At 40.9% G+C, this 23,630-nt stretch overlaps 3 protein-coding genes and 1 pseudogene across 4 annotated transcripts; all 4 read right to left on the reverse strand.

Annotated features, from left to right (window-relative positions):
* Positions 1–2,403: 2,403 nt before the first annotated feature.
* On the reverse strand, positions 2,404–3,965 carry LOC139386752 (uncharacterized; annotated as a pseudogene).
* Positions 3,966–6,892: 2,927 nt separating this feature from the next.
* On the reverse strand, positions 6,893–10,286 carry LOC139387335 (uncharacterized). The gene is made up of 4 exons (XM_071133461.1): positions 9,924–10,286; positions 9,707–9,828; positions 9,433–9,547; positions 6,893–9,217 (listed from the first exon to the last, which is right to left on the reverse strand). Exons 1-4 carry the CDS (start codon positions 10,126–10,128, stop codon positions 8,082–8,084), a joined length of 1,578 nt encoding a protein of 525 aa, XP_070989562.1. The 5' UTR covers positions 10,129–10,286; the 3' UTR covers positions 6,893–8,081.
* Positions 10,287–10,688: 402 nt separating this feature from the next.
* Positions 10,689–14,894, reverse strand: LOC139387339 (zinc finger protein 572-like). Its single transcript, XM_071133466.1, has 4 exons — positions 14,549–14,894; positions 14,328–14,449; positions 14,058–14,172; positions 10,689–13,493 (listed from the first exon to the last, which is right to left on the reverse strand). The coding sequence occupies exons 1-4, from the start codon at positions 14,760–14,762 to the stop codon at positions 12,409–12,411; spliced, it is 1,536 nt and encodes a 511-aa protein (XP_070989567.1). The 5' UTR covers positions 14,763–14,894; the 3' UTR covers positions 10,689–12,408.
* Positions 14,895–15,293: 399 nt separating this feature from the next.
* Positions 15,294–20,457, reverse strand: LOC139387334 (zinc finger protein 572-like). 2 transcript variants are annotated; one of them, XM_071133460.1, is made up of 4 exons: positions 20,129–20,457; positions 19,809–20,011; positions 18,345–18,459; positions 15,294–18,128 (listed from the first exon to the last, which is right to left on the reverse strand). In XM_071133460.1, exons 2-4 carry the CDS (start codon positions 19,893–19,895, stop codon positions 17,029–17,031), a joined length of 1,302 nt encoding a protein of 433 aa, XP_070989561.1. In that variant the 5' UTR covers positions 19,896–20,011; positions 20,129–20,457; the 3' UTR covers positions 15,294–17,028. The 2 variants fall into 2 exon arrangements, with proteins under 2 accessions (XP_070989561.1, XP_070989560.1); XM_071133459.1 differs by having other exon boundaries at positions 19,911–20,011; positions 20,129–20,440.
* Positions 20,458–23,630: the final 3,173 nt, after the last annotated feature.

The following is a 23,630-nucleotide window of genomic DNA, read 5'->3' on the forward strand; positions in this document are numbered from 1 at the left end:
TCTATGTTGGTGTTTTGTATGATTCCCAATTAGAGGCAGCTGGTAATCTTTGTATCTAATTGGGGATCATATTTAAGTCGTTATTTTTCCCACCTGTGTTTGTGGGATCTTCTTTATGTTTAGTTGCCTGTTAGCACTTCATTGACTTCGTTCATTCTTTATTGTTTTGTGCGTTTCACTAGATACAGTGTCTTGCGAAAGTATTCGGCCCCCTTGAACTTTGCGACCTTTTGCCACATTTCAGGCTTCAAACATAAAGATATAACACTGTATTTTTTTGTGAAGAATCAACAACAAGTGGGACACAATCATGAAGTGGAACGACATTCATTGGATATTTCAAACTTTTTTAACATATCATAAACTGAAAAATTGGGCGTGCAAAATTATTCAGCCCCTTTACTTTCAGTGCAGCAAACTCTCTCCAGAAGTTCAGTGAGGATCTCTGAATGATCCAATGTTGACCTAAATGACTAATGATGATAAATACAATCCACCTGTGTGTAATCAAGTCTCCGTATAAATGCACCTGCACTGTGATAGTCTCAGAGGTCCGTTAAAAGCGCAGAGAGCATCATGAAGAACAAGGAACACACCAGGCAGGTCCGAGATACTGTTGTGAAGAAGTTTAAGGCCGGATTTGGATACAAAAAGATTTCCCAAGCTTTAAACATCCCAAGGAGCACTGTGCAAGCGATAATATTGAAATGGAAGGAGTATCAGACCACTGCAAATCTACCAAGACCTGGCCGTCCCTCTAAACTTTCAGCTCATACAAGGAGAAGACTGATCAGAGATGCAGCCAAGAGGCCCATGATCACTCTGGATGAACTGCAGAGATCTACAGCTGAGGTGGGAGACTCTGTCCATAGGACAACAATCAGTCATATATTGCACAAATCTGGCCTTTATGGAAGAGTGGCAAGAAAGCCATTTCTTAAAGATATCCATAAAAAGTGTTGTTTAAAGTTTGCCACAAGCCACCTGGGAGACACACCAAACATGTGGAAGAAGGTGCTCTGGTCAGATGAAACCAAAATTGAACTTTTTGGCAACAATGCAAAACGTTATGTTTGGCGTAAAAGCAACACAGCTGAACACACCATCCCCACTGTCAAACATGGTGGTGGCAGCATCATGATTTGGGCCTGCTTTTCTTCAGCAGGGACAGGGAAGATGGTTAAAATTGATGGGAAGATGGATGGAGCCAAATACAGGACCATTCTGGAAGAAAACCTGATGGAGTCTGCAAAAGACCTGAGACTGGGATGGAGATTTGTCTTCCAACAAGACAATGATCCAAAACATAAAGCAAAATCTACAATGGAATGGTTCAATAATAAACATATCCAGGTGTTAGAATGGCCAAGTCAAAGTCCAGACCTGAATCCAATCGAGAATCTGTGGAAAGAACTGAAAACTGCTGTTCACAAATGCTCTCCATCCAACCTCACTGAGCTCGAGCTGTTTTGCAAGGAGGAATGGGGAAAAAATTTCAGTCTCTCTATGTGCAAAACTGATAGAGACATACCCCAAGCGACTTACAGCTGTAATCACAGCAAAAGGTGGCGCTACAAAGTATTAACTTAAGGGGGCTGAATAATTTTGCACGCCCAATTTTTCAGTTTTTGATTTGTTAAAAAAGTTTGAAATATCCAATAAATGTCGTTCCACTTCATGATTGTGTCCCACTTGTTGTTGATTCTTCACAAAAAAATACAGTTTTATATCTTTATGTTTGAAGCCTGAAATGTGGCAAAAGGTCGCAAAGTTCAAGGGGGCCGAATACTTTCGCAAGGCACTGTAAATATGTGGAAACCATATCACGCTGCACCTTGGTCCGATGATTCTTACAACGAACGTGACAGTACCAGTGGTGTCAGCTTAAATAAGTGTGTCGTTTCCAGATTTAAAATCTAAATTTGTATGAACATGTATAGCCTATTACACTGAAACAAAAAAAATGTTGTCTAGTTTTGAGAAGACATACTTAACATTTTAAGGCAGCAGAATAACTTCAAAATCTAACCGAAAATCAAGTTGAATTGAGTTATTAACCTGACCTGATATGAGACTGTCCCTTGTGGCAAGACGTGACATTCCAGATAGTCAGACACTACCTAGACAATACAGACTAAATGGCTCCTACATATTATTCATCTAAAAGCACAGATTGACTCTTTAATTAAATACATTTAATTGAATATAATGTTTTTTTTACGATTTTGTGGTAAAAATACACAATGTTACCGGCTGTAAATAAGGATCTGTTAACAGTCAAATATGAAAACCCTTCCTCAAATATATTAGGAGAAAAATCTTGTCAAAATGTTCAAAAATATCTTACTATATTTTCACATAGGAATTGCAATTATGTTCCTATTTGTTCCATCTGTTTTGAGACTACACTAAACTTGTGTGTGGATCCCCAGGGTATGCAGGTGCCAGGTGTGGAGACACTGCACTCTCTCCTATGTGAGTTCTCTGATGTGATGTCATATTGGAACTCTGGGTATGGTTTCTCTCCGGTGTGACTCCGGAGGTGTACTTAAAGCTCGCTGAAACGCTGGAAGCTCTTACCACAGAAGGTGCAGCTGAAGCTTCTCTCGGTGGTGCCACCTGATCTCCACTGACTCCTCATTCTCTTCACCATGTTAAAACTACTGTGACTCAGGCTGTATCCAGAGAAGGTGGAGATGGTGGCCATGTTTGACCCTGTCATGCACTCACTCAATCTCACTGTTGCTTCTGAAGCCCTGTATTGATGCTGCCTTGGCTGTAGAGCTGAACTATTTCCATCATTATTTGAGTTTAGCCTCTCACTACTCTGTCCCTCTGGCATCTGTTGTCTAGTCTCATCAGCCAATGTCCTGACATGTCTTGTCATGAGTTTTGGTGCGCTGAACATGTTAGCATGTAGCATACATCATCTGTCATAGTAGGAATGGATGGCAGCCCACTATGAGATGGGAACATTGAGATATTCTGAGAGTACTCTTCTGTGGAATGAAAGGAGAAATCTGGGTGGCCATCAGGGTCAGTGTCTCTGCCTGGATCCACAGAGGCCCACAGCTGCCCATCATTCTCATCCATGACAAACTGGTCATGTCCTGCAGGGACATGGTCTGATCCAGCTCCTCCTCTTTCTCATCCTTCACCATCACTAGCTCTAGTGGGTCCTTGTCCTCGGCTGGTGCGAGCCCGGGTGTGCCTGGTTCCTCTGACTGATCAGAAATGGGGTAATATTCCCCATTGAGTCTTCGGGGAATATGTAGTAAAAATAAAGAAATCCTTAGAATGAGTAGATGTGTCCAAACTTTTGACTGGTTTTGGACACACTCATTCCAGGGGTTTTCTTTATTTGTACTGTTTTCTAGTCAACACTAAGTTGACTGTGCCTTTAATAAACAGCTTGGGAAATTCCAGAAAATTATGTCATGGCTTTAGAAGCTTCTGATAGGCTAATTGACATTATTTGAGTCAATTGGAGGGGTACCTGATAATGGAATTATATGTTTAAGTAATGATTAGAATATTCCACCCTGAAACCATATAATTGTATGAAATTAATTAGAATCATAAAGTTTCTAGTAATGAGTTGTGTAGGTTTAGACAGTAAAATTATATCTCTGTACAAAATGTCTTTATAGTATCTTAAACACAGACTGTCTGAGCAAAATTTGGTGCCGACCTTGCTAGGGGCCTCTGAGAGATTTGAGGGAGGACAGGGAGTGCTTCCCACGGTCTCCCTAATCTTTGTCGGCTGGGTAGTGATACCTTGTGTGTGTAGGATACCTACTGTTCGTGTGTATGTATGTGCATATGATATCTGCTGTTTGTGTGGAAGTATGTTCGCCGCTATAAAATTGATGTCTTTGTATTGTGAACTTCAGAACGTTCTTGTGAATAAACTGTACTAACCTTTTGCATAAGCTGAGTCTTTGACAAATTATTATTAAACCCATGGTCTTACAAACCTCGGGATTGGTCAAAGCTATTGATTGATTGTTATTATCGTTGGGATTGAAAATTCTCTTGACAGTACCTGGGGATGTATTTCAAGGCCTACCTTCAAACTCAGTGCCTCTTCGCTTGACATCATGGGAAAATCAAAAGAAATCAGCCAAGACCTCAGAAAAAAATTGTAGACCTCCACAAGTCTGGTTCATCCTTGGGAGCAATTTCCAAATGCCTGAAGATACCACGTCCATCTGTACAAACAATAGTAAGCAAGTATAAACACCATGGGACCATGCAGCCGTCATACCGCTCAGGAAGGAGATGCGTTCTGTCTCCTAGAGATGAACGTACTTTGGTGCAAAAAGTGCAAATCAATCCCAGAACAACAGCAAAGGACCTTGTGAAGATGCTGGAGGAAACAGGTACAAAAGTATCCACAGTAAAACGAGTCCTATATCGACATAACCTGAAAGGCCGCTCAGCAAGGAAGAAGCCACTGCTCCAAAACCGCCATAAAAAAAACAGACCATGGTTTGCAACTGTACATGGGGACAAAGATTGTACTTTCTGGAGAAAGTCCTCTGGTCTGATGAAACAAAAATAGAACTGTTTGGCCATAATGACCATCGTTATGTTTAGAGGAAAAAGGGGGAGGCTTGCAAGCCGAATAACACCACCCCAACTGTGATGCAAGGAGGTGGCAGCATCATGTTGTGGGGGTGCTTTGCTGCAAGAGTGACTGGTGCACTTCACAAAATAGATGGAATCATGAGGCAGGAAATATATATTGAAGCAACATCTCAAGACATCTGTCAGGAAGTTAAAGCTTGGTTGCAAATGGGTCTTCCAAATGGAGAATGACCCCAAGCATACTTCCAAAGTTGTGGCAAAATGGCTTAAGGACAGCAAAGTCAAGGTACTGGAGTGACCATCACAAAGCCCTGACCTCAATCCCATAGAAAATTTGTGGGCAGAACTGAAAAAGCGTGTGCGAGCAAGCAGGCCTACAAACCTAGCTCAGTTACAGCAGCTCTGTCAGGAGGAAGCCAAAATTCACCCAACTTATTGTGGTGTCATGACGTTGCCCTCTTTGGGTACAGCAAGCCCAGCCCAAGCCTCTCCCTGCCTCTTTCAACTAGGCTGTTGTGGTCAGATAGAGGTCGTAAAGACCCTGAGAAGACCCTGCCTCATGGCCACACAGTATAAGAGGCCGAGTGAATTTTCATAGAGAACAAAGGAATTTCTTCCACCTCACAGAACTTGAGGTCCGAACAAATGTCATGTTCCGGACAAGGTATAAAAGTTTGGTGAAGAATCCAGCTACGAACTGGTCCATTTGTTACATTTTGGGGAAGCTCATGGGAGACGGTGTGGCCACATTGCCATAACGCTGTTTCTTTAATAGCCTCAGATATGAGATTTACATCTAATTGTTTTATAAGATGAATGAGTGAGTATGATACTGTTTGTAAAATTGTGTGATGTGATTTTGGACCGTTTAATGACGGAAACTCCAATTCCCTTTTGAGTTTAATAAATCAGAGGACCGCCCCTGAGCCCAGTTAGGGTCAGGCATCCTGGGACAGCCCTTTTCTGCAATTCCGAATAAAACCCAACTTTGAGAAATTATCACCATACCATGTTTTTCTCATTCACGGGAGTACAAAGGTTGTAGACCCTTGCTGAATCTTTTAACCATACCACGTGGTTAAACTCTTTGACTATCGAACAAGTCTTTGATATTAATTACTAGTCTGCAGCTAGGAATTTGATATCATTGAACGCGAAGAACGACAACCGCCGAAACATCCATTCTATTACGAACATGAATGAATGCCACTCTGAACGAACCATTATAACCACAACAGAGAGAGAAACGGACAATTCTAAAAAAGAAACAAACTTTTCAACAGCGATCAAGACGAGACACTGAGTGTAAATTTATATATTGATTGCAATTGTTCCCGAATGAGTGAGCGTTCATGCGTAAAGGATTAGCATTTCAATTGTTATAATGATCAACTCTGTGGTGACTTCTCAACTGACCCTCCTACTGATTCTCGACTTCGGCGATGTCATTTACAAAATAGCCTCCAACAGTCTACTCAACAAATTGGATGCAGTCTATCACAGTGCCATCCTTTTTGTCACCAAAGCCCCATATACTACCCACCACTGCGACCTGTACACTCTTGTTCGCTGGCCCTCGCTTCATACTCGTCGCCAAACCCGCCAGAAGCTCCAGGTCATCTACAAGTCTCTGCTAGGTAAAGCACCGCCTTATCTCAGCTCACTGGTAGCAGCACCCACTCATAGCACGCGCTCCAGCAGGTATATTTCACTGGTCACCCCCAAAGCCAATTCTTCCTTTGGCCGCCTTTCCTTCCAGTTCTCTGCTGCCAATGACTGGAACGAACTGCAAAAATCACTGAAGCTGGAGACTCATATCTCCCTCACTAGCTTTAAGCACCAGCTGTCAGAGCAGCGCACAGATCACTGCACCTGTACATAGCCCAACTACAACATCCCCAAACTGTTATATATTTTGCTCCTTTGCACCCCAGTATCTCTACTTGCACATTCATCTTCTGCACATCTACCATTCCAATGTTTAATTGCTATATTGTAATTACTTCGCCACCCTGGCCTATTTATTGCTTTACCTCCCTTATCCTACCTCATTTGCACACACAGTATAGACTTTTTCTACTGCATTATTGACAGTATGTTTGTTTATTCCAAGTGTAACTCTGTGTTGTTGTATGTGTCGAACTGCTTTGCTTTATCCTGGCCAGGTCACAGTTGTAAATGAGAACTTGTTCTCAACTAGCCTACCTGGTTAAATAAAGGTGAAATAAAAAAATTGTAAAAGGTGATGTACCACACATTGGGTTGAGAGACCTCTTCAACAGACATCTCGCTGTCTCTACACTGTCTCTACATAGCTGTGCTGTACTCCTTTGCTCGTTCAAAACAATCTCGACTGGATATGAAGATCTCTCTGATGTCACGTGGTAAAAACCTGGAAAATAACTGTATTCAGTGAAATATTAGGGCTATTCACACATTCATGCAATCAATATTATAATGAATAATAACACATCAACTAACAGTAACTTTTCATCTGCACGTTTTCTTCAGCTCGCTCATTTGACACTTCCTTTTAAGTACATCAATATCTCGCTGGCTTTGGGTCATTTCCAAACGTATAACAGCACAGCTATCATCTACACGTTTGTTTATTTATGCTGCTGCTGCTTTAGCCAATACCTCCATAATGGATAATAACTGCAGCTGAAAATTGCAGCCCACCATATTGTCCAGCCTAAAATATAGATTTTAATTCTTTATTTGAAGTAAAAAGTCTACAATTTCCAAGCTAATGAGCAATAAACAGTTCGTATAAGTTGCTAAATGACAACAATGTAGTGAAGTGGGAGATGCATGAGCAAATGCAATCACACTTCCGTTCAACTCATGATGCAAGTATTTATTACCATAAATATGAGACTACAACAGACGTTGAAAATTCTTAGAACTAGCACCGGAAAGGCAAATACTGTACCAGACTATATTCTAGTCTGAATTTACAGTGTAGGGTAGCCATCTCTATTGACAAAAAAATAAGACGCTTTACTGTCTGAATAAATTCTTCAGATTGTAAAACATCTTGTGTTTTTAGCCAAAAGATAGTGGAATGCTATGGCTCACATGGTTATCAACCATAAAAGGCTATAGATGCATAATGCACGACACTGTGATGAAACGTAAATACAGAAACACTTCAGCCATTCATAAAAACAAATGGTTTATATATGATCAAATATTGTCATTTCCATTCTCATGAACACAACCTAAAGAAACCCGTCTGAAAATGTGGTATGGTATTTATTAAAGGATAGAAAAAGGTAGAACTGATGAGACACGCTGTACCAAAATAAATTAATGTCGGGAATCAATGCAATTGCACATTAGATGAGGCCTTCTCAGTAGGAGGAGCCTAGTATTTCTTGCTTACGGCATTCAATTAACAAAACAGTACATTCTAAATACTATGTAATACGATTAGTACACAGTATGCAGTTTAAGTAATTGTTACAGAAAAACTATGCAATTATGAACTATTTATTCCATCTGTTCTGAGACAACAATAAACTTGTGTGTGGATCCACAGGGCATGCGGGTACCACGTATTGAGAGACTGGACCCTCCCCTATGTGAGTTCTTTGATGTGACTTCATTTTGGAGCGCTGGGTGAAGCATTTCCCACACTGTGTGCACTCATACGGTTTCTCCCCGGTGTGGACCAGAGCATGTCTGATCAGGTTGCACTGCTTGGTAAAACTCCTGCCACACTGTTCGCAGGTGTACGGTTTCTCTCCGGTGTGACTCCGGAGGTGTACTTTGAGCTGGCAGAGACGCTGGAAGCTCTTACCACAGAAGGTGCAGCTGAAACGCCTCTCGGTGTTTCCGCCTGATCTCCACTGAGTCCTCATTCTCTTCACCATGTTAAAACTACTGTGACTCAGGCTGTATCCAGAGAAGGTGGAGGTGGTGGCCATGTTTGACCCTGTCATGCACTCACTCAATCTCACTGTTGCTTCTGAAGCCCTGTATTGATGCAGTCTTGGCTGTAGAGCTAAACTATTTCCTTCATTACTTGAGTTCAGCATCTCACTGCTCTGTCCCTCTGGCATCTGTTGTCTAGTCTCATCAGCCATTGTCCTGATATGTCTTTTCATGTGTGCTGCTGCACTGAACATGTTAGCATGTGGTTTCCATATAGAAGCGTGAAGCGATGGCCCCACTTCATCTGTCATAGTAGGAACAGATGGCAGCCCAATATGAGATGGGAAAATTGAGATATTCTGAGAGTACTCTTCTGTGGAATGAAAGGAGAAATCTGGGTGGCCATCAGGGTCAGTGTCTCTGCCTGGATTCACAGAGGTCCACAGCTGCCCATCAGTCTCATCCATAACAAACTGGTCAGGTCCTGCCAGGGTCGTGGTCTGATCTAACTCCTCCTCTTTCTCATCCTTCACCAGCACTAGGTCTAGTGAGTCCTCGTCTGGCCGGTGCTGCTCTGTGTTGAACACCTCTGTAGATGATAGCCAGGGTGTGCCTGGTTCCTCTGGATGATCAGAATTGGGGTAATGTTCCACTGAGTCTCTGGGAGATATGCTGGGTTGTGTGATGAAGTCCTCATCACAGTGCCGTTGCTCAAAGGATGGTGGTTTCCCAGGCTTGGAACCAGACTCTAATGATTTGGGGATCAACATAAAATAAACATTACAAAAAGACCCTTAACAGTTGCAAAACATGACTGCTTTAGAACTGACTGTGTGTCCGTGCGCTAAATATGCCAGTACATAAAACACCCAACCCCAATGTAGCAATTTGTAAAAGTGCACACCACCACACCCACAGTATTCCATAGACAGACAGAGCAGTACCCCTTATGGTCACACCCACCCTCTCCAGTGATCCTGAGCTCTTCCTGAGGGTCAGTCTTCCACACGTCCTCTGCTGTCTCCTCATCTTTGATCAGTATGGGTTCAGTCTCCACTCTCTGCTCCACATCTGTAGGCTGTAACAGGGACTGAGGTTATTACTCTGGACACACAGCATATCTAACACTTTTCATACTCATGAATCACACAAAAGCGGTAAATTCTCCTGATAATCCAATAACATAATTGATCCAAGATGTCAGGTCTCTGTAATTGTAAAAGGTGATGTATCACACCTGGGGTTGAGAGTCCCCTTCAACAGACATCTCGCTGTCTCTCCACTGTGAGCTACTCCTCTGCTTGTTCGAAACAATCTTGACTGGATATGGAGATCTCTCTGATGCCATGGGGTAAAAACCTGGAAAATCATTATATTCAGTCAAATATTAAGGCTATTCGCACATTTGGGTTTTGCATATTCAATCAATTTACCACGAATAATAACACAACTACCCTTTCGTCTGCGCGTTTTCTTCAGCTCGCTCTCCATCATGTGACACTTCCTTTTCAGTACATCAATATCTTTTTGGCTTTGGGTAATTTCCAAACGTATAACAGCACAGCTATCATCTACGCGTTTGTTTATTTCTGTTACAGCTGCTTTAGCTAATACCTCCATAATGGATACAAACTGAGCCTGAAAATTGCAGCTGGCCATCTTGTCCAGCCCAAATTACAGATGTGTATTCTCTGTGTGAAGTAAATAGCTAATGTGCAATAAACAATCCGTAGATCTTGCTAAATAACAACAATGTAGTGAAGTGGGAGATGAGTGAGCAATTTCAATAGCACTTCCGTTAAACTCTTGACGTAAGTATTTATTACCGTAAATATGCGACTGCAACGGCCCTTCAAATTGTTAGAATTATCACAGGCAAGACAAATAGAAGGGTCGATTCTAGTCTGCAGATACCGTGTTGGGTAGCCATCTCTATTGACGAAAAAAGAACACGTTTAACTTTCTGAATAAAGAATTCAGATTGTAAAACGTCGTGGTTTTTTTGCCAATAGGTACATGTAGGAGAGAGTGCAATGCAGTGGCTCACATGGTATTAATGCATAAAAAGGCTATCAGTACATAATGCATTCCTCACTGTGGTAAAAACGTAAAATACAAAAACCCGTTCTTCAACCATTCATAAAAACTCATGAATGATCAAATATTGTCATTAATGTTATCATCTACACTCTCATCGACACAACCTTATGAAACCATTCTGAAAATGTGGTATGGTATTTATTAAAGGATAGAAAAGGTATATAACTTTTTTGACACACAGCTGGGGAACAAAGATGATAAACTATTTTCATGTTAACTTCAAATAAACTTAATTTCATGATATATTTCAAGTAACTATTGCACTATTACATTATAGCTCATTTTCATTCAGAGGTTCTTCTCTGGGTTTTTAAGGCACAGTGCTTTCAGAAAGTATTCATACCCCTTAACTCATTCCACATTTTGTTGTGTTACAGCCCAAATTTTAAATGGATTAAATATATTTTTTTCTCACCCATCTATACACAATACCCCATGATGACAAAGTGAAAACATGCTTTTAAAAATGTTTGAAAATGTATTGAAAATGAAAAACTTAAATAAATGATTTACATAAGTAATCACACCCCTGAGTAAATACATGTTAGAATCACCTTTGGCAGCGATTACAGCTGTGAGTCTTTCTGGGTAAGTCTTTAAGAGCTTTGGATTGTAAAATATTTTCACATTATTCATTTCAAAATTCTTCAAGCTCTGTCAAATTCGTTGTTGTTCATTACTAGACAACTATTTTCAAGTCTTGCCATAGACTTTCAAGCTGATTTAAGACAAAACTGTAACTTGGCCACTCAGGAACATTCATTGTCTTCTTGGTAAACAACTCCAGTGTAGATGGAATAAGTACAATGATGTTGATCCATCCTCAGTTTTCTCATATCACAGCCATTCAATTCTGTAACTGTTTAAGTCACCATTGACCTCATGGTGAAATCCCTGAGTCGTTTCCTTCCTCTACGGCAACTGAGTTAGGAAGGACGCCTGTATATTTATAGTGACTGGGTGTATTGTTACACCATGCAAAGTGTAATTAATAACTTCACCATGCTCAAAGGGTTAAGCACATTTTTACTCATGAACTTATTTAGGATTTCCATAACAAAGGTGCTGAATACTTATTGACTCAAGACATTTCAGCTTTTTATTTATTTATTAATTTGTAAACATAAAAAAAACATAATTAATTATGATATTATGGGGTAATGTGTGTAGGCCAGTGACAAACAATCTCAATTTAATCAATTTTAAATTTAGGCTGTAACACAACAAAATGTTTTAAATGAGGCGACAGTACAGAATGTCTCCATTTTATTTTCTGTTTTTCTGTTTAGAAATGAATGCACTTTATGCATCTAGTCTCCCAATTTGAAGGTGTCTTAAGTATTTGGACAAACTCACTTATAGTCTATTACTAAAATACATAAAGTTAATTCATTTCAAAACGGTAAAACAGATATGTATGAAAATATCCTAAAATAAAAGGTGAAATTCTGTACTGTCACCTCATATAAAACATTTGATCTCAAATCCAGAATGCTGGAGTATAGAGCCAAATTAAATATTTTAGCTTCACTGTCCAAGTAAATACGTAGGGGAGTGTATTATTGATCTTAAACCGCAAATTGACTCTTTAATTAAATAAATGTTATTGAATATAACATGTTTTTTTTACGATTTTGTGGTAGCAATACACAATGTTACCAGGTGTAAATAAATAGGTTAATAAAATAAAAGTGATGATCCGTTAACAGTCAAATATAAAAACCATTTCACAAATCAATTAGGAGAAAAATCTTGTCAAAATGTCCCAAAATATCTTCTTTCCTATATTTTCCCATAGAAAATGCAATTATGTTCCTATTTGATCCATCTTTTCTGAGACTACATTAAACTTCTGCGTGGATCCCCAGGGTATGCGGGTGCCACATATTGAGACACTGCACTCTCTCCTATGTGAGTTCTCTGATGTGATGTCATTTTGGAGCGCTGGGTGAAGCATTTCCCACACTGTGCGCACTCATACGGTTTCTCCCCACTGTGGACCAGAGCATGTCTGATCAGGTTGCATTGCTTGGTGAAACTCTTGCCACACTGTTCACAGGTGTACGGTTTCTCTCCGGTGTGACTCCGGAGGTGTTCTTTGAGCTGCCAGAAACGTTGGAAGCGCTTCCCACAGAAGGTGCAGCTGAAACGCCTCTCGGTGGTGCTGCCAGAACTCCACTGAGTCCTCATTCTCTTCACCATGTTAAAACTACTGCGACTCAGGCTGTATCCTGAGAAGGTGGAGGTGGTGGCCATGTTTGACCCTGTCGTGCACTCACTTAATCTCACTGTTGCTTCTGAAGCCCTGTATTGATGCTGCCTTGGCTGTAGAGCTAAACTATTTCCTTCATTACTTGAGTTCAGCATCTCACTGCTCTGTCCCTCTGGCATCTGTTGTCTAGTCTCATCAGCCGATGTCCTGACATGTCTTTTCATGTGTGCTGCTGCACTGAACATGTTAGCATGTGGTTTCACAATAGAATAGTGAAGTGATGGCCCGATATCATGAGATGGGAAAATTGAGATATTCTGAGAGTACTCTTCTGTGGAATGAAAGGAGAAATCTGGGTGGACATCAGGGTCAGTATCTCTGCCTGGATCAACAGACGTCCATAGATGCCCATCAGTGTCATCCATTACAAATTGGTCAGGTCCTGCCGGGACCGTGGTCTGATCCAGCTCCTCCTCTTTCTCATCCTTCACCATCACTAGCTCTAGTGAGTCCTTGCTCTTGGCTGGCCGGTGCTGCTCTGTACTGAACACCTCTGTAGATGCGAGCCGGGGTGTTCCTGGTTCCTCTGGACAATCAGAATTGGGGTAATGTTCCACTGAGTTTTCGGGAGATATGTTGGGTTGTGTGATGAAGTCTTCATCACAGTTCCATTGGTCAAAGGATGGTGGTTTCCCAGGCTTGGAACCAGACTCTAAAGATTTTAGGATAAAAATAAAATGAACATGACAAAAGACACTTTATGATTTTGTCAATGAGGCCCTTTATCTACATCCCCAGTCAGATGAACTTGTGGATACAATGTTTTATGTATTTGTGTCCAGTATGAAGGAAGTTAGAGGTAGTTTGCGAGACAATGTTAACTAGCGTTAGCGCAATGAATGACTGGAAGTCTATGATTATCTACTACTGTAGTATACTAGAAGATACCCAGAGACTTCCAGTCATTGCGCTAGTGCTAGTTAGCATTGGCTCGCAAATCTACTTTACCTTCATTCATACTGGATAGAGACAAAAAAATATTACCCACAAATTAATCTGACTCTGGGGAAGTAAGTAAAAGGCAAAATTCTGAAGTATCCCTTTAACAGTTGCATACCATGTCTGCTTTAGGACTGACTATGTCTGTACGTTGGCGTTGACGTTATGCTAACATAAAACACAGAACATCATTGTAGCCATTTGGAACTTGCATACCACCACACCCACACAGTCTTCCATAGACAGACAGAGCAGAACCCCTTATGGTCACACCCACCCTCTCCAGTGATCCTGAGCTCTTCCTGAGGGTCAGTCTTCCACACGTCCTCTGCTGTCTCCTCATCTTTGATCAGTATGAGTTCAGTCTTCACTCCCTGCTCCACATCGGTAGACTAACAGGGGACTGAGGTTATTACTCTGGAAACACACCACATCTAACCCTTTTCATACTCATAAATCACACAAAAGTACATTCTTCTGACGTTACAATAACAGAAATTAATCAATAGGTCAGTTCTCTGTAATTGTAAAAGGTGATGGATCACACCTGCGGTTGAGAGTCCCCTTCAACAGCACTCTCTCGGTCTCTCCGCTGTGAGCTACTTCTCTGCTTGTTCAAAACAATCTTGACTGGATATGAAGATCTCTCTGATGCCATGGGGTAAAAACCTGGAAAATAATTGTATTCAAATATTCGAGCTACATTTCACACAATTCGGTTTTAAATATGCAATGCATTCAATTGACTATGAATAACACATCAACTACCTTTTCTCCTGACTCGTCCATGTGTCTTCTTCAGCTCGCTCTCCATCATTTGACACTTCCTTTTCAGTACATCAATATCTCGCTGGCTTTGGGTCATTTCCAAACGTATAACAGCACAGCTATCATCTACACGTTGGTTTATTTCTGCTACAGCTGCTTTAGCTAATACCTCCATAATGGATAATAACTGCGCCTGAAAATTGCTGCTGGCCATCTTGTCCAGCCCAAATTACAGATTTGTATTCTCTGTGTAAGGTAAATGGTCTACAATGTCCAAGCTAATGTGCAATAAACAAACCGTAGATGTTGATAAATGGCAACAATGTCTAATGTCTGAAGTGGAGATGCGTGCGCAATTGCAATCGGACCTCCGTTCAACTCGTGACGTAAGTATTTATTACCGTAAATATGAGACTGCAACAAACCTTCAAACTGTAAGAATTATCACAGGCAAGACAAATACTGTACCAGGTTTATTCAGGTCTGCATGTAGGGTTGCCATATCTATTCAATAAAAAACGTCTTCAGTTTTAGTCAATTGTTATGGCTACATGTAGGGGAGAGTGCATTGTGCAGTGGCCCACATGCATGGTTATTAATGCATAAAAGGCTATAGATGCATAATGCATGACGCACTTTGGTAAAACGTAAAATACCAAAACACTTTCTACCATTCATTAAAACTCATGGTTTATATATGATCAAATATTGACATCGGCACAACCTAATGAAACTATTCTGAAAATGTGGTATCGTATTTATTAAAGGATTGGAAAAGGTATACAACTTGTTAGAAACATAGCTTGGGAACAAAGATATTAAACTAGTTTAATGTAAATTTCCTTCAATGATACTGTATACTTCAAGTAACTATCGCATTATACATGCATTATAGCAGAGTTACATTAGGAAGTTATTCTCTTAGGGTTTTAAAGGCACATGCATATACTCCCCTATGTATTATTTTGGACAATGAAGCTACAACTTTTAATTTGGCTCTATACTCCAGTATTTTGGATTTGAGATAAAATGTTTTATATCAGGGGACAGTACGGAATGTCACCTTTTATTTGAGGATATTTAATGCATATCTGTTTATGCACGTCATATATCTAACCACCACATTTAGAATAATAATTTTGGGGGTGATTATATTTGTCACACAAGCGTGTAATGAAAATTAATTTCTTGCATATCCCAACTCCCGAGACACCCGCAGGGAGTGGAGTCACAGGCAGGCTCTCCATTGTCTAGTGCCCCTGGGGCAATTTGGATTAAGTGCCTTGCTCAAAGGCACAAGGGTGAAAGATTTCCTTGTCTGCTCCTTTATTTGAACCAGCAACCTTTGGGTTATTGGCCCAATGCTCTAACCTCGAGACTGCTTGCCACCCACATTCGAAGGTGTCATAAGTATTTTGGACAAATTCACTTAATTAAATAAACTTAGTCAAAAGTTAAGTATTTGGTCACACATTCCTACCACGCAATGACTACATCAAGCTTGTGACCATACAAAGTTGTTGGTTTCATTTGCAGTTTGTTTTGATTGCTTCGGTTGATGTCGTGGCCAATAGAAATGAATGGTAAATAATGTATTGCGTCAGAGTCACTTTTATTGTAAATAAGAAATTAAGAATGTAATCTACATTAATGGGGATGCTACCATGATTACAAATAATCCTAAATGAATCGTAGGTAATGATGAGTGAGAAAGTTACAGATGCACATAGATCATGCCCCCAAAACATGCTAACCTCTCACCATTACCATGGGAGGTAAGCGTCTATTTGTGTGGTATGATATTCATGCCTCTAACTTTCTCACTCATCATTAGCTAGGATTCATTCATGATTATCCGTAATCATGGTAGCATTCACATTAATGTAAAAGGGTTCAGAAACATATTCTATTCTTATTTACAATAAAAGTGACTCCAAAATGACACAATAAATGATTTACCATTCATTTATACAACGCACAACATAATCCAAAACAAACTGCAAATGAATCCAACAAGTTTGTAGTCACAAGCTTGATGTAGTCATTGTGTGCCAAGAATATGGGACCAAATATCAAACTTTTGAGAATATGTAATACATCATACGTGAATTTGTCAAAATACTTATGCCTCCTTCAAATGGGGGGAGAGTACATACATACAGTGCTTTCATTTCTAAACTGTAAAATATATGTCTGAAAATATCCTCAAATAAAAGGTGACATTCTGTACTGTCGCCTCATATAAAACATTTGATCTCAAATCCAAAATCCTGGAGTATAAAGCCAAATTAAAAGTTGCAGCTTCACTGTGCAAATAAATACATAGGGAGTGTATCAGTAGAGGTATTAGATACAAAAACAAAGCACATCAGATAGTGTAGAAGATAGCGAGAAGTGTTGATTGATCTACATTTTCACATTGAAAGTGTTTTCCGAAGCATAATGCAATTATGTTCCTATTTGTTCCATCTGTTCTGAGACTACATTAAACTTGTGTGTGGATCCCCAGGGTATGCGGGTGCCACGTATTGAGACACTGGACTCTCTCCTATGTGTGTTCTCTGATGTGACGTCATATTGGAGCGCTGAGTGAAGCATTTCCCACACTGTGTGCACTCGTAGGGCTTCTCTCCGCTGTGGACTACAGCATGTCTGATCAGGTTGCATTGCTTGGTGAAACTCCTGCCACACTGTTCACAGGTGTACGGTTTCTCTCCAGTGTGACTCCGGAGGTGTTCTTTTAGCTGCCAGAAACGTGGGAAGCTCTTCCCACAGAAGGTGCAGCTGAAACGCCTCTCGGTGGTGCCGCCTGATCTCCACTGAGTCCTCATTCTCTTCACCATGTTAAAACTACTGTGACTCAGGCTGTATCCAGAGAAGGTGGAGGTGGTGGCCATGTTTGACCCTGTCATGCACTCACTCAATCTCACTGTTGCTTCCGAAGCCCTGTATTGATGCTGCCTTGGCTGTAGAGCTAAACTATTTCCTTCATTATTGGAGTTCAGCCTTTTACTGCTCTGTCCCTCTGGCATCTGTTGTCTAGTCTCATCAGCCAATGTCCTGACATGTATTTTCATGTGTTTTGCTGCACTGAACATGTTAGCATGTGGTTTCCATATAGAGTGAAGCGATGGCCCCACATCATCTGTCATAGTAGGAACAGATGGCAGCCCACTATGAGATGGGACCATTGAGATATTCTGAGAGTACTCTTCTGTGGAATGAAAGGAGAAATCTGGGTGGCCATCAGGGTCAGTGTCTCTGCCTGGATCCAAAGAGGTCATCAGCTGCCCATCAGACTCATCCATGACAAACTGGTCAGGTCCTGCCAGGGTCATGGTCTGATCCAGCTCCTCCTCTTTCACCATCACTAGGTCTAGTGAGTCCTCGTCCGAAAGGTGCTGCTCTGTGCTGAACACCTTTGTAGATGATAGCCAGGGTGTGCCTGGTTCCTCTGGATGATCAGAATTGGGGTAATGTTCCACTGAGTCTCTGGGAGATATATTGGGTTGTGTGATGAAGTCCTCACCACAGTGCCGTTGCTCAAAGGATGGTGGTTTCCCAGGCTTGGAACCAGACTCTAATGATTTGGAGATCAACATAAAATAAACATTACAAAAGACCCTTAACAGTTGCAAAATACAACTGCTTTAGAACTGACTGTGTGCGTACATTCCCTCCATATGCCAGAACACAAAACACCTAATACCAATGTAGCAATTTGTAAAAGTGCACACCACCACACTCACAGTCTTCCATAGACAGACTGAGCAGTACCCCTTATGGTCACACCCACCCTCTCCAGTGATCCTGAGCTCTTCCTGAGGGTCAGTCTTCCACACGTCCTCTGCTGTCTCCTCATCTTTGATCAGTATGAGTTCAGTCTCCACTCTCTGCTCCACATCTGTAGGCTGTAACAGGGACTGAGGTTATTACTCTGGACACACGCCATATATTTATTTATTTTACCTTTATTCAACCAGGAAAAGCCCATTGAGACATAGTCTCTTTTGCAAGGGAGACCTGGCCAGAAGGCAGCAGCAATCAATACATTACAACACTTAAAACATACAATACAATCAAATCAGCACAGCAGTACAATCCAGCCTACAGGAAACATTTACACTCCTCCTGAACAGAGTTTTGTAACAGAGTTTTAAAGTCATCGAGGGGCAATAGACTACTACATCTAGTTGAAGCATACTTTTCAGAACATTCCTCTCGTGCACAATAGGAGAAGCAGTCTTGCCTAACACAGTAAGGGCCCTGGGGACTTTAAGTAGCAACCACCTAGTAGATCGTGGTTGCTACTTGCTACTTATTTTCCACCATAATTTGCAAATAAATGCATTAAAAATCCTACAATGTGATTTTCTGGATTTTTTCCTTCTCATTTTGTCTGTCATAGTTTACCTATGATAAAAATGACAGGCGTCTCTCAAGTGGGAGAACTTGCACAATTGGTGGCTGACAAAAAACTTTTTTTGCCCCACTGTACATACCTTAGTTCTAAAAGAATATATAGAGAATCTTAGCTTTAATTTTACGTGCTTCTATGAACTTCACATATTGGTGCTCGTGGGTCCTTTTAGATGGAAAGCTTCTAGTGGTGAAGGAGAGCAGGCTACAGAGGGAGTTTATCCAGGGATTTGTATATGAACACATAGCTAATGTATTTCATACTCAATCACACAAAAACTGTAAATTCTCCTGATATTCAAATAACAGAATTGATCCAAGAGATCAGGTCTCTGTAAATGGTCATGTATTACACTCCTTAAGTTCCAAGGATCTTACGTTATTTTCAGAGGTAGACGGACTCTGGCTGCCAAAACAGCCAAATACTCCAAACTAAACGTAAATCGATTCTCAATTGCGATACGGTTCTAGAAACATAACGCCCTTTACTTTGATGTCACAACAAAATTATTCCATAAATGCAAAATATACACTTACTGTACACTGTTTTAACGGGTTTTATCACAGTTGCATCCGACAATATTTTTCAGTGACAACACGTTTCTGGCGGCCTTCTTCCATTACACACTAGGTGTTCGAAGCAGCCTTGGTAACCTTAGCTAAATAGCTCAGGTGGTCCCTCTGTCTTCCGTAAACACGTACTGTAACATGGGGATATGGCCTTATGGGAGCACTAACCCTAAACCTATAAAAAGGTGTGTATCAATGTAACCTTTTGGTGTTTTAACAATTATTTATCGCTTATATGAAAGTTAAGTTCCTTATGCTTCCAAAACCGTACCTCAAGCGATGCATAGTAATGTAGGGTCCCCTGTACAGAAGACGCCTTCATCCAATGACTCTTATGTGTAATGGAATTGCGAGTCATGATCAAGGGCTACACCTGGGGTTGAGAGTCCTCTTCAACAGCCTTCTCTCCGTCTCTCCACTGTGAGTTACTCCTCTGCTTATTCAAAACGATATTGACTGGATATGAAGATCTCTCTGATGCCATGGGATAAAAAAAAAAATGAAAATATTCAGTCAAATATTAGGGCTATTCACACATTTGTTTTTAGCATATACATTCAATTTACCATGAATAACGAATAAATCAACTACCTTTTCTCCTTACTCGTCCTCGTGTCTTCTTCAGCTCGCTCTCCATCATTTGACACTTCCTTTTCAGTACATCAATATCCCGCTGGCTTTGGATAATTTCCATGCGTATAACAGCACAGCTATCATCTACACGATTGTTTATTTCTGCTACAGCTGCTTTAGCCAATACCTCCAGAATGGATACCAACTGTGCCTGGAAATTGCAGCTTGCCATCTTGTCCAACCCAAATTACAGATGCGTATTCCCTGTGTAAAGTAAATAGTATTCAATATCCAAGATAATGTGCAATAAACAATCCGTATATGTCCATAAATGACGACAATGTAGTGAAGCGGAAGATACGTGCATTACCTCTTTTTCTTCTATGGTATAATGTCGTTCGCGATAACTTGATGTGCATGTCGCCACCTATTGTGCGGGTGAACAATTTCCAAGCTAATGTGCGATAAACAATCCGTAGATGTTGTTAACTGGCGACAATATGGGAAATGCGTGCGCAATTGCATTTCTTGGTCTGCTTCTTGTTCTTCCGCAAACATACGTTAGAAGTGCATGCCGCCTCCTACTGTGTGGGGTGAAAACTGTGGAACTGCTACTTCAACCTCCTTCACCCTAACAGGGCACTCCTGAAACTCGAGCACGTGGTTCCCACCACAAATGCAGCACCGTGTTTCCATCCAATTACTCTTTCACAACATATTTATATATGATCAAATATTGTCATCAACACAACCTTATAAAACTATTTTGAAAATGTGGTAAAGTAAAAGGTAAAGTAAAACACAGTGAACAAAATATAAATGCAACACACAAAATTTCAAATATTTTACCGAGGTACAGTTCATATAAGGAAATCACAAATCAATCAATTGAAATAAATCAATTAGGCCCTAATCTATGTATTTTACATGACTGGGAATACAGATATGCATCTGTTGGTTACAGATACCTTAAAAAAAGGTAGGGGCGTGGATCAGAAAACCAGTCAATGGTGTGACCACCATTTGCCTCATGCAGCACGACACATCTCCTTCAAATAAAGTTGATCAGGCTGTTGATTGTGTTCTGTGGAATGTTGTCTCACTCCTCTTCAATGACTGTGAGAAGTTGCTGGATATTGGCAGGAACTGGAACACGCTCTCCGACACGTGGATACAGAGCATCCCAAACATGCTCAATGGATGACATGTCTGGTGAGTATGCAAGCCATGGAAGAACTGGGACATTTTTAGATTCCAGGAATTGTGTACAGATCTTTGCAACATGGGGCCGTGCATTATCATGCTGAAACATGAGGGGATGGCGGCGGATGAATGGCACAACAGTGGGCTTCAGGATCTCGTCATGGTATTTCTGTGCATTCAAATTGCCATTGATAAAATGCAACTGTGTTCGTTATCCATAACTTATACCCGCACATACCAGAATCCCACCGCCATCTGTTCACTCCAAAGTGACACAAGTTTATTATTTGGTCCCATATTCCTATTATGCAATAACGACATCAAGCTTGTGACACTACAAACTTGGATGCATTTGCAGTTTTTTTGGTTGTGTTTCAGATTATGTTGCGCCCAATAGAAATCTATGGTAAATAATGTATTAAAACACCATAAGTACTTATGACACTTTTAAATGGGGGGACTAGATACATAAAGTGCATTCATTTCTAAACGGTAAAACAGATATGTATGAAAATACCCTCAAATTAAAAGTGACATTCCTTCGACCACCACATCCGACACTGTCAAATCCTCATTCTTCCACAATATTGCCAAAGTCAGGTCCTCCCTTCCTGCCTTTGAAACCCTCATCTACGCATTCATCACCTCTCGTCTGGAGTACTGCAACTTACTACTCTCCGGCATCAATGCAAGCTCGCTTTATAAGCTGTAAATGGTTCCGAACACTGCAGCCCGACTCTTTACCCACACTAAGTCCTTGCAGCACATCACCCCTGTCCTCCATGAACGCCACTGGCTCCCTTTCTCCCATCTTGTTAACTACAAGATCCTACTTCTGACCTCCAAAGCCCTTCAACACCTTACCTCTACAACCTTCTTCTCCCCTACCAACCCACACTCCTACTCCGTTTCACTACAGCAGGTCTCCTTGCCGTTCCTAAATCCAAGCTCCAGATCTTCGGCGACAGGGCCTTCTCCAGGGTTGCACCAAGGCTCTGGAACTCTCTCCCACCAAGAATGGTGGAGCCGGAGGGGATGGCTGCCGTTTTACGGGCTCCTAACCAACTGTGCTGTTTTGTTATTTATTTTGCGTTTTGTAACTTATTTTTTTATTTGTTTTGTACATAATGTTGCTGCTACCGTCTCTTATGCCCAAAAATAGATTCTGGTCATCAGAACACTTTGAACTGGACAAAGAATGTTTATTTAATGAGTCCGATGTGAAGTATATACTGCTTTCTCGAAGAAAAAGCCCAAATCTCTTTCATTTGAGTGAAGACGGAGAAAAAGGAGGTCAGGCTGCCTTCTGAGAATTTGTAGGCGAGTGAGTAAACCTCCACTACCATCCGTTCTATTGGCCATGTGCAATCATTGCATGCAAACTTAAATCAGTTTTACCTAATTTCTACCAGCATGTCACATGTGCAACCAGAGGAAAAAAACTCTAGACCATCTTTACTTCACACACCCTGTGTATAGCCTCGTTATTGTTATTTTAGTGTTTTATTTATTTTAATTTTATTTAGGTAGGCTAGTTGAGAACACGTTCTCATTTGCAACTGCGACCTGGCCAAGATAAAGCAAAGCAGTGTGACACAGACAACAACACAGAGTTACACATGGAGTAAAAAATAAACAAGCCAATAACACAATTAACAAATCAATGACACAGTAGAAAAAATTAAGTCTATATACAGTGTGTGCAAAAGGCATGAGGAGGTAGGCAATAAATAGGCCATAGGAGCGAATAGTTACAATTTAGCAGAATAACACTGGATTGATAAATGAGCAGATTATGATGTGCAAGTAGAGATACTGGTGTGCAAAAGAGCAGAAAAGTTAATAAAATAAAAACAGTATGGGGATGAGGTAGATAGATTGGGTGGGCTATTTACAGATGGACTATGTACAGCTGCAGTGATCGGTTAGCTGCTCAGGGCTTGTAAATAAGCAATTTACTGTGAGGTCAACCTGTTGTATGTATTCGGCGCATGTGTACATCAACATCTTTCAGTCCCTCCTAAAGTCTCACCTCTTCAGCATAGCCTACCCCTTGTGACACATTTGAATGCGGGTCAAAAGAGAAATGAAAGTATTATCTGAGTTGTTTCGATCCTACCTGCTCTCACCGTCATTAACAGAACTGAGGGAAAACAGTGCCTGACAGGAAGGGTCGAAGGACACCGTCTACCGGTTAACCCCGCTTCCCGCTAGCACAGCAGGCGTGAGGATGGGGCGACACTATGTGCTTGCTAGCTTGCTAGTTAGCTAAAACAGTGTGTTGCCCCCGCGTGCCGGAGAAAACTGTGCCTGAGAG

Source organism: Oncorhynchus clarkii, chromosome 28 (assembly GCF_045791955.1).
Source record: "Oncorhynchus clarkii lewisi isolate Uvic-CL-2024 chromosome 28, UVic_Ocla_1.0, whole genome shotgun sequence".
Taxonomy (NCBI): Eukaryota; Metazoa; Chordata; class Actinopteri; order Salmoniformes; family Salmonidae; genus Oncorhynchus; species Oncorhynchus clarkii.